The 11,743-nt window shown below is 42.7% G+C and overlaps 1 protein-coding gene across 6 annotated transcripts in view; it reads right to left on the bottom strand.

The window, feature by feature from the left end:
- Positions 1–1,568: 1,568 nt before the first annotated feature.
- COL14A1 (collagen type XIV alpha 1 chain) overlaps positions 1,569–11,743 on the bottom strand; it is a 114,216-nt gene continuing 104,041 nt past the window's right edge. The window contains exons 46-50 of one of the 6 annotated variants that reach the window (XR_010030199.1): positions 4,944–5,021; positions 3,851–4,006; positions 2,986–3,059; positions 2,404–2,496; positions 2,271–2,313 (exon numbers count right to left, since the gene is read on the bottom strand). Coding sequence is in view for 4 of the 6 variants with exons in the window: in XM_063173464.1 (XP_063029534.1) it covers positions 2,174–2,496; positions 3,851–4,006; positions 4,944–5,021 (557 nt within the window). In the remaining 2 variants the exon portion in view is untranslated. Of the gene's footprint in view, positions 3,060–3,850; positions 4,007–4,943; positions 5,022–11,743 lie in introns of all 6 variants that reach the window. The other 5 variants (XM_063173472.1, XR_010030198.1, XM_063173489.1 and 2 more) reach the window with 5 other exon arrangements.

Here is an 11,743-nt window from a genome sequence, read left to right as displayed (position 1 = left end):
CCTGCTTCCAGCTGCTCCCCCAGCCCAGGAGACTGGTGTGGGAGCTGTTGGACTGGCACACCACAAGCACCCTCAGGGGTTTGGTCAGGCTGTTCATGGAGTAGATGTCAACAATTGCCTTATTTTGATCAGTGTGATTATGCTGTATCCCTACGTCCCTGGTGTTGCCCTGTGGTCTCATCAGTCTCTGCAGTCCCAAAAGAACCTGAGATTTGGATATAGTGTTGCAGGCCAGCCAGTCATGACTAATGTATTGTGCACTGTTAGCAGGAGACTCAAAGTCTTCCAAAGACAAAACAGGCAGAATTGCTGGAAAAAAAAGCTGATTTTTTCCATCAGTGACCTTCTCTGTCCCTACCACAGGACCTGCAGGTCAGCATATCTCAAGCAGAACTCTGAGCTGTCAGTAGAACATGGATGGGAGTGGGCTAACCAGGGAGGGGCAGAGGGAACTTGCAGCTGGGGTAAATTACCATGGGTGTTCACAGCCAGTGCCAGCAGGGAAATTAAAATTAACCCTGTGACCCCAGGCATTAGTGTATTTAGTTTTAATAATACTTCTGAGTATCAGTTGCATGTGCCAGGCTGTGGTACCTGCTTGGGGCCAAGACAGCCATGGGGCCTCAGTGTTCTGTCAAGTGGGGTTAAGCTGCTAAAAAATAAAGTCCATAAACTACATTATACTTTTCTACCTTCTATTTTAAATGCAAGTGCAGGTAATGAAATGACATTAAACTCATATTCTATCAGCTTTTATCACCTTTCCCCAGGAAAATGAGTGGAGTCAGAGGTGAAAGAAGTAATGGGAAAAGAGAAAGAACCTAGGAAGGTATCCAGCCCCCAGCCAGAGCCTACTAGTTACATGTGCAAATCGTGTGCTACTAATGAGGCTGAATTCCAGATGAGACAATTGGAGATTACACAGTAAAGGTACCCACTCATCTTCTTCCTGGTGAGCTAAGGGAGCTGCTGGCAGCAGTCAATACCTGACAGGCTTTTCTTTACTGTAGAATATGACTAGACCTGCTTCCAGTCAGGGATGAGCAGGAGGATGGTCCTGAGATGTGCAGGACAGCCTCTCCATGTCTGTATAGGGCTGTGAAAAAGTCTTCCAAACCGATGCTTTCATAAATGGCCATTATTGAGCTAAATCTTGCTCAGTCTCCAGTGCTGTTCAGAGGTGTTTATTGAGTCTCTTTCTAACTTACCTTGTTTGTAGATGATGAATTGCTCTGTGCTCAAGTGGTTGGGTTGGTGGTTTGCCTTCCTCTCCTCGTTAGCTGATCCAAGTTGCCATCCCAGTTACACCTCCCAGTCTTTTGACTTGGGCATGTTGACATGAGGAATCTCACATCTACAGTTGGTACAACTACCTCAGCTGAGTTACTCTCTGCACTTGTCCATATACAAGTTAAAAATAAGGCTAAGTAATGTTTATACTACATCATTTAAAATAAAACTGTTGCCTCAAAGTGTTGAAAACAGAAAATGTATTTCCTTCTCGTTACATTCTGTCCCCTGAAGATCTAATGCAATTGTTTTGAGTTAAAAATCAAATGAATACAGAATTACCATACAAAAGCTTGCAACTTTTATTTGCATACAAAACAGAAATGAAAGAGGTTCACAATAAATTATCAGTGTGCTCCCACAGAACATTCTTGCTTATTTATTTTAGGTGAGTTAAGAAAACAGTGGTCTGTAATGTAAGAAATCTTTACAAAAGGATGATAACTGGGGTGCAAGGACACCTGATACATTTTTCTCCAGTGGATTTAGTCAGGTTACTCTGCTAGTAAAGCAATTAATCCAAAACAAAGAGAAAGTAATCAACTGAGAAAAACTGGATAACAAAACATTAACTTTTGTGAATGGTTCTACACACACCACCTAGCCAGATGCATTTTTCAGATGCAGTTTGAAGAGTGAACGGAACAGTACTCCAGAGAAAGATCTACAAGTGACCTTTCATCATCAGCTAGCACCAACCCACTAACATACTAAACTTCTGGCATGCAAGATAATTACCATTATTTCTTGTGTCAACTGGCCACGTACACTTTTTTCTCCTTTAACATAAGAGCCTGTAAACATCTTCAGTGACAGGTGAGGAGGCACTGGGGCAAAAGGCCAAACACGGGTGTGCATAAAATGTTTCCCTTTTTTAAGCAGTTCATTGAGAGGGGCTTTTTCCGTTTGCCTTTGTGCGTTCTGGGGTCGTGGCACTCCTTTTGGCTATCCTCCTTGCGAAGCGACTGATTCCCGGGGACCTCAGCTCAACGGCTTCCATCTCTTCTTGGACAGGAGTGAACTCTGGTTGAGCAAGATGAGGTGATGGATAGGACTGGGAGTATGGGGACGGTAAGGGGTAGGACCCGTGAACTACGTACGGCTGTTGCTCACCATCATAAAGGTCCTCAGGGTCATAGATTTGGTAGGAGTTATGTGGCAACTGCACTACTGGGATGTCTTGATCAGTTGGCTCACCGTATCCACCTTAACCCACCACCACCAAGAGTATTCATACGGTTAACACAGGAGAAGGGGAGTAGAAAATTAAAGCATTCATTAGGAAATTGACATTTTATATATAGATATATTTCTATATCATGTGTGTGAGTATATATATAATCTTTAAATACACATCTTTTATTCACATGAAGGAACAATGAAAACATTTAACAAAATTAATAAGCTGGAGCAATTGGAAACCCACCAACAGACAGCCAAGTTAGTTGGAAACCACCACCACAATTTGTCAAATGTCCAATTGTAATACTGTGCTCATTATACACTGCACACTCTGCCTGCTATAGCTTATTCCAATTATGAGCTAGAATACATGAGCAGCCGGCAAAAATGGGTCAGGCAATAATTTTTTAGCAGTGCCAGGAAGCCAAGTGCATGTACAGCAGCTGTAAGTTCATTAGTGGTAGTCATTATCATTGCTGGAAAGCACAGAGCAGTTCAGCATCCATCTCTGACCTTCAGCCCAATGAGACCTGAACCAGAATGAGCCTTTCACCTTCTGGATTCGTAGCCATTGTAAGGGATTGGGCCTTAAAACAGGAAATGAACAATGGGGAGGGGAAGTGAGGAGAAAAGGATAGGAAGAGACGACAACAAAAACATTCAGGTAAGTAAAACATACAAATAGCTCAGGGGCAGATTAAACTGTAAACATCAAACAAATATGCCTTATGCATAACATTTGTAGTTTAGCACTCTCCTAATTAATTTTGATTTTAGATTGGGTGATTTAAGTTTTGGTAATTTTGTTAACTTCTTCCCATGGCCTCTCCATGCTACAACAAGATGGGAAAGGAGGATACAGAGAAGATATAGAAGGAATAATTTTTTCCGGGTGGCTTCACTGGTTAATGATGGACACGTGCATCCCTGTGCCAGGTTACACTACTACAGGTTTAGTAAGGGTCATGCTCTCATGCCACTCAGAGGCACATGGAAGGGGAGGTTGAGCAACACGTTTGAGAAACTACAAGTGTAAAAACTCTGCTGTCACAAACATGAGTTGGTAGGGCTTCAACACAGAATCTGGAGATGGAGCAGGCTCATACAGCTACACAAACACATACAGGACAAAACCCACTAGGCAGGATCAGTTTTACAGGCTGGGATCAGATGGAGGTCACTTCCTTTGGTCACTATGCTGGGTCACCTTCTCTTCTTGCTGCAGTCCCACAAAGTAGAGCCACACTGGACACGCAGGTTTAAGGAGCCACCACCTTATAGTGCAAGTTTCACTGGTAGCCTCCATCTCACTTGGGCTGTTAGAAAGTGCCACCCACACCTCTGCCAGGGGCAGCAGTCCCGACTCCTCGCTACTCACCTCCCATGCCGTAGCCAGCGCAGGAGGACGGGTCACAGTACCCGGGAGGCCCAGCAGGGCCCGCTGAGCCCGGGGACCCCGTGTGACCAGCAGGACCTCGTGGGCCTGGAGACCCTGGTGGGCCCGGGCTGCCAGTCCGACTTTCTCCTGGAGGTCCTGCATAGAACAGGGAGATGAAACATCTGCATAGTGTCGTTCATGAAAGCAGGGACATGAGGCCATCTTTCCTGGCCTGGAAAACATGGACTGAGTGTGCTATAAACACTTCCAGGAGACAGCCTGAGAGGAGGAACAAGGCATCCTGGCTCTGACTCCTCTGGGCAAGCTGAGGGAAGACTTCAGCCTCTGGCAAGGAAGAGAGAGCAGCAGCCTGAGAGGAGACCCACTTCCAATGAGCTTCCTCTCTGGCTGCTGCTTCATTTTCCTTGCCAGAGACAGCTTCTAGGCAGAACTGGAGCAAATGTTTCACCAAACATCAGACTTCTGGAAAGGGATTTTCATGGGGAAAGGACAGCCCTGGATGCCAGCACAGCTCTTGATTCCTCCCACTCCCTTTCAATACAGATTCTGGGTAATGCTGTGACTTGATACCAGTGCCTAACAGCCAGGATATCCTCCTGAGGTCAATGCAATTTCACTCCTGTTTCTACAGGACCTGGTTATCACTCTTTCTGCTTTTCCAGGACCTAAATATAAATCCATGTGATATAATGTGCTTAATTACTGTACATTTCTCTGTCAGCCCCTGTTTAGATATGACATTAAGTCAATGAGAAAACAAATGTAATTAGTCCAGACTAATTTTTCCCCTTCTAGAACCCATGTCTGGAAAAAAAAAATACATGAAACATTTTAAAAAGGTGGGCTGGGGAAGCAGTTTATCATAGGGAAAATGAAAGTACTTGTGTGATGGGTGACACCATCATGTGGCACATCCCAACATGATATTACATAGTAAGAGCATTGTAACAGTTAAGGTGCCTGAACTGCTACTCTTCTGCTATTCTCCTTAAGGAGAAAGACAGAGCTATTGTAAGCTTCCTCACACATGGGTCAGAATGGTGTAATCCAGATGCCTCAAATGTAAATTTACCTGTGGATCCTGGTGGGCCTCGGGGTCCTTGTGTTCCAACACCTGGATTGCCTTTCTCTCCTTTCTCACCTGGTAAACCTAAGGAAATAGTATTCAGTCACATTTTGATCAAAAGTGTGAGCAGTGTTTATTATTTAACCAGGATTATAGTTCCATATGTTATTTTTCATCTAAAAACAGATGGCAAAGAAGGAAGAAGGTAAAAAATGAAAATTATTTGGTTCTTTTTCCATTCCCTCCCCTGATGGGAAGGGGGGGAAGCCTCTGAAGGGAAATGTCATTCTTGGGGTCTTAAACATTCCTGCTGCCATGGTGGTTTCATCAGGATGGCATGCAGAGGCATCAGCCAGTTTCCAGCTGCACTTCCTGTGGAAAGCTCTCTCTGGACTGCCCCAACGTGCAACCATTGTACGTCAGAAGAGTCTTCCACGCCTCGTAGCTATAAATTACTGTGGGGCCCATAAAAGTCAAATTTCAGTGCTACAGCAAATTTTCCTTCAAACATTCACCCACTAAAGAGTGGTACAGCACAAAATTATTAATGGAGAGAATTGTTAGCAGTTACGGCAGATTCTTGCTAAAACATGAAAAAGGAGTTTCATCGCAGTCAAAATCTGACTCCCAAGTAAAGCCCAATCCAAGTGTTTCCCAGTCTTGAAACTCTGATATTCCAAGAGGCAGACCCAGTGAGTTGTGCTCCTGCACTCGCTCATGGCACTAAATTTCTCTCCCTGTGTCTGATCCAGGGAGATCACAAATCTAGTAATTCAGAGAAAGCACTGCTTACTTCCAGCTTTCCATCTCCTTCTGCACTACCACTATGGCATCTTATAAAAACACTTTCTATATGCAGCCATCACAATAAGCAGTGTTGAACTATAGTAGGTGTCAAAACTATAAATTCCAGACCCCGAGTTTCCACTGGTGACTTGGAAATTCTCATAAAGTCTGTGTTTGATTTGGATGGTTCAAAGACACCAAATCCTGGCTGGTTTGTAGGACTTCCCCCCCATTTTCCAGACCTCCCTCCCAGCACTGGTAATTGCTCTCCCGGCTTCACAGTTTCCCTGCTTTCAGAATCAAAGTCTATACATGGCACCTTCATCAACACAGAGCAGAAAGAAAACAGCTGCTGCCCTGGATGGGGCAATATCCACAGTTCAACTGACTGGGCTCCTTCCCTCAGGTAACTGCTCAGGTAACTGCTGCCTCTTAGGGCAAAACAGCTGGAGAACACCTCATTTTTGCAAGGAATCATAGAATCACAGAATATGCTGAGTTGGAAGACACCACAAAGATCATCGAGGCTGGTTCCCAGGACATCACGAGAGTCACACCCTGAGCCTGAGAGCATTGTCCGAATGCTTCTTGAGCTCTGTCAGGCTTGGTGCTGTGACCACTGCCCTGGGGAGCTGTTCCTGTGCCCAACCACCCTCTGGGTAAAGAACCTTTTCCTGATATCCAACCTATGGCCATGCACTTCAGGCCATTCCCTTGGGTTCTGTCACTGTCACCACAGAGAACAGATCAGTGCCTACCCCTCCTCTTCTCCTCATGAGGAAGTTGTAACTGAGCAAACCAAGTGGCCTCAGCCCCTCCTCATCAGTTTTCCCCTCAGGGAGTCACAGAAGATCTTTTACCTTCTTAAGCTAATTTGCAATGGAAGCAAATAAGTAAATAAAAAGTCTAAGTGTGAGAAAAATTGTAATTAAAACCCATCAGTGGCAAAGAATTGCTCACATCAAGTTTATAAAATATTAGTCTGCTGAACTGAAGTGGATTCAGTATCTGTGGATGAGTTCTGGGTTTTCTGCAGGAACAAGAGTCTTCTAGGGCAACTTACTGTCTGACCTAACCACATGGAAAACACAGGCCACACCACTGCAACCAGTAAACCCACAGTGAGCACATAATTTTTAACCAAAGCATGGATGACCTCTTTACCTTACCTCAGCAAGGTTCTCTGCCACTGTCCTGGCATAGTTAAGGCATTGCCTGTTTCCCTTCTTTGCCTTTTATTTCATTCAGTTGCATAATTTTGAGGGAAGAGTGGTGGTGGCTTTTTCCACATGCTTGAAATTTTGCTTAGCCCTGGCTTGCTTCAAACATATGCAGAAACTCATCTATTGCAATTCTCTGTGCGGCAGGCCTTGTAACAAGGTAACTGTGTCCAAATTATCTCTTACCCCACAGGACCTGCAGGGAAAGGTTTGCCCTTTGCAAAAGGCAAAGTCTGTTTGAATTGCTTTTAACCTGAGAAGACTGACCCACCACAACCATCTGCAATCTGCCCAGCTGTTTAGCACAAGGACCATTGCTTATCCTCCTGCATGGTAACATTACTTGGTGACTTCAAAGGCAGCAGCCACAATGTTTTGAAATCACAGCCTGCCATGCACTCAATTGTAATTATTAACACACACCAAACTACACACTTGTATGTGATGTTCACAGGATAAAATGTCAGTAAGAAATGCTAAACATGGAACAAATCTACTCAGGCTAAGAAGAAAACATTCATTCTAGAATAAATGATGAATCTCTTGTGCAGGACAAAACTTCTTTAAAAGCAAACACGGAAGGCCAAGATAAAAGTCTGCATCAGGTTTCTTTTAGTCTGATTTCCAGTAAAGTTCATCCAAGTTAAAGAGAACATAAACACTGATGCAAAAATATCCTACTCCTAAGGCAAAATGGTCAAAGCCATGGGTTAAAGCCATGGGTTTCCCTAAGGGACTTAAGAGACTCACAGACCTCTTGGCTCACTTCTTATAAATGGCAGAATATTCAAAATTCACCCAAGTCATCTTTGGTGCCAGCAGAGCATGGCTTACAGAAAGCCAACCAGACAAGCCATCACTAGTGGGTTACTGCATTGCAGGTTACTGCAATGGGTAATTGCCCTCAGAATGAAAGTCTGCATATCAAAACTTGCCATTTGAGTAAAAAATGCCTACAGGTCCCAGGAACTGCTTTCATGTTTGTGCTCTGGACATGCTTCAGAAATACCATCAAACTGTCTCTCCCCTTCATGCTAACAATGGGTTTATGTCTATCCCCATCCAAAATAAGCAATGTCTTCATTTCAGCCCCATGGAGATCACAAGCAACTGAAATCAATGATTTCCAACCCTTCACTAAAGATAACTCTGATTGCATCAGTTATTGAAAACAACACCAAGGTCATGAACACATTCTCTAGCAAAGAAAAATAAATTTCCATGGTATCTGCACAAATGGAAATCTCAGGTGTTCTTTAGCTAATTTTGTCTTTAAAGGAATACTGTCCTGTGAGGAGAACTATGTATTGCACTTAAGAAAAATTAAACTACTACCAAAAATATCCTCTTTTCAAGATGTTCAGCTGTGAGCATAGTGTAAAATAACACACAGTTGTGATTTTTTTCTTTCTTTATCCAGATGAAGCTAAAACTGGAAATAAAAATATTTAATTGACAAAACTGGCAAAAGTTCCATTTAATTCCACTGAAATTTTGCCATCACAGCTGTAAATGTGTCTTTTGATAACACATGTTTAACTGGGGCTCTTTCATATGAAGCCAGGAAGCAAATAAAGATGAAGCTGTGCTTGAGAACAGAAACTTTCCCAGTGACAGTTTAGGTATTTATTGTACTTTAATCATAGTGGGATGGGCTGAGTAGCTGTAAGTTTTATTCAGCACTTCAGAACACATAAGAGTTGAAGTCCATTCAGTAGTAGAACTGCACTTCCACAGCATCTGAAGGTTAGCAGTGCCTCAGAATAATTTTACTATGGCTTTTCCATTTTTCCACAATGTTGAGAAAACAACCCATGTATTATAAAAATAACTGGAAACCAAAGAGAAGAAAAGAACGTGTTGATTCTTTTGGTTTCTATACTATTTTGCAGAGGTGCAACTATTTCCTGGGCACTTAGAAGCCATACACTAGTTGTTTAAGTCCCAGATCATAAACAAAACCAAAACAAAATATGTTCAAACTAGCTGAAAGGAGAATAGAAACCAATGGTGTGAGCTAGTTAAAATTAAAATAGAGATGAGGGCTGTAAATAATCAGTGTTTGGTTTTTTTCCAAACTCCTATACTTATGCAAATAAGCAAAGGGCAAAATTCTAGTAACTTATCTGGGATTATGTACTACAGGGGCTGGGTAATACAACGTGGCCTCTCAGCTGGCAGCAGACACTGAGAACTGGATCTGTCAGAGAATGGCTTGTCCTTTCTCACTGAGGTGGTCTTTCCTGGAAGGACCAGCTCAGTCTGTTACCAGTGAGAGGAATCCCACCCAGGAATGGGACACCATGGACCTAGAAGTTCAAGTGGAGGTTTCTAGCAGAACTCCATACACTCATCCATGTCTCCTTCCAAAGCCTCTGATTAATGCTTGGCAGAGTGACAAGGAAAACAAGGGAAAAGAAGCTGTTGGCCAGGCAAGTTAGCAGGGAAGTTCACTGGTGTCTCTCACTGCTGACATTTCCAGTACAGCTCTCTTTGGTGCACCATTTCTAACCAGTTCCACACCTGCTTTCTGAAGTGTTCCCTCCTTACAGGCTGGGATTGAGGAGGTGATAGGCAAGAGAGGTGAGGTGAAAAACACCTGGCCTCCTCACCTTTTCTTCTTCCTGCTCTACCAGAACCTTGCCCCTCAGCTCAGAGCCAGGAACAGGCTCCTGCAGCAATTCCTACAGTTTGAGGGAGAATAAGAAACACTGCTAGATAAGCAAACAGGTGGTTTTTCCTTCTAATGACTATTACTGCTCAGCACACTCTGTTGCAGGACATTTTCTGAACTTAAACGTGGAGCCTGACTTTCAGAGTTGCTAATCAGGCATTGGGCTTGAACATTAAATTGGCTTCATATATAACCAAAATGCTGATGACATCAGTGAAAAGAAACACATTCTGCATAAAGACTTCCAGGTGGCTGGCGGGAGATCTTCAGGACAGGATGATACGTTGTGTTTGCTGAACAAGTTAAATGCAAACAGTGTTTCAGAACACAGCAAGGGATGGGGTCTGACTCCATTTACCCTCCTCTCTGTTGTCACTGGAAACTTTAAAACCCTTCCTTCCATCCAGAAGCTGAGCAATTTTAGTCTGCTGCTTCTGTGTAGGATATGCATTAGGAATAAAGTGAGAATTGGGAATCCATGAAAAATTTCCAACCATTCTCCATAAGCATGAGGCTGGTTAAATAATTTCTAATCTTCATTTTTGCATTTTGAGGTTAGCTTCGAGAAATGGATTCAGAAATACCCCAAGAGTCTGCAGCAAAAGGTATCTTCCTGCTCAGTAAAGTGCTACAGCATCAAACACACATCAGTCTGAAAGTTCAGTTGCTTCTGAAGAAATCAAATCCTCAAGGAGTAATAAATTATTATATACTTTTGCCTAGTTTCTGAAGGAGCTCCTTCATCTTTCTTCCAGATTCTGTTCAAGGCTCCAGTTACATGAATGTCCTAAAATCCATTTCAACTCCAAATAAACCAGCCAATTATTTTGTCCTAAAGTTTACACATGCATTCTTGAAACAACCTCATTTTTGAAACAACCTCAACCTCATGAAAATATCGTAGAACACTACCAACATTTGGTATCACATTTTATGAAAATCTGACTGCAGTTCTGAGGGATGCTTGATTAGAGCTTTCTCTCTACCAAGTATAAGACTCCCCACAAGCACTACCTGCCAAAATCAGTCCCTTCTAACACCGTTATTCATATGGAGAGGAAAGGGTAATAGAGAGGGAAGGGGCAATATTCTTTCTAATGTCTTTTTACCTTTTCTGTACTCTGCTGCCAATGCTGCTTCCCAAACACTAATATTGTCTGCAGTGGGCCAACCCATATCATATTTCATTTAAATTACTGTATCTAATCACTCTGTGATCCCACAATGTGTGTCTGGACATCAGCACAACAAATACAATGGAAAGTACAGAAAATGTTGGACATATTCCTTTTTTGTAGCCTGGTGTTTTGTTTGTCCCTTTTCTGAAGTCCTAGCTTGAAAAACCTCTTCCCAAAAAGAAGGGAAAGATTTAAAATATGCTGGTGTGGAATCAAATATCCTGAAATCTGCATTCAGTATCTCCAAACCACCCTTTTAAAAGTCAGTTCCTCGATTGCTGTCTCTTCCAATCTTCTTTTCTACTTGTCTCACACTCCCTCATTCCTCCTCCTTCCTGGACAGTGCCTGGTTTTTGCTCAGCTGGAGCAGGCAACAGCAGGACTGAAGGGTCAGTACCTGGAACCTTGCCTCTTTTTTCAAAATGGTGATGGAATTTACAGTCTTGAGGGCAAGATTCACAGGTTCACTCAAAGATTTTCTATTAAAAACAATGTTATAACTATGGTCATAATGGCTACTGTGAACTGGAACTATTAAGCTCCTGAACAGTCTACAGAGCAATTAATTTTTAAAACCCCATTAGCAGATTTTGTAACAGCAACACCAATTCACTGCTTGTAAATATCACATTTGTCTCTTGGGTTTTGGGTCACCTCCTCATGTGATGTTCTTCAAAGCACTTTCACAATTATAGCTCTACTCAGTATTGTGTCCTGAGGTTAGTGCTACTCTGGGACACAAAAGATAGCCCAGGCTGCACAGAAAGAGAGTAAATGAAACATGGAACTTGTTTTGTTATAAGACAATGCTCATGGAGGAAAGGAGAATGGGATCTAGCCTTCATATGAGAATACAGAAGAGAATTCTTGTAAATATTAAGTGTATTACTTCTCTCTGACCTCACCATTTCTTCTTCTTGATTCCCTCAACACCTCAAACTAGGAATT

This window comes from Melospiza melodia, chromosome 1 (genome assembly GCF_035770615.1).
Source record: "Melospiza melodia melodia isolate bMelMel2 chromosome 1, bMelMel2.pri, whole genome shotgun sequence".
Taxonomy (NCBI): Eukaryota; Metazoa; Chordata; class Aves; order Passeriformes; family Passerellidae; genus Melospiza; species Melospiza melodia.
The sequence above is the reverse complement of the archived record's forward strand: the minus strand, read 5'-3'. Positions and strand labels throughout refer to the sequence as shown.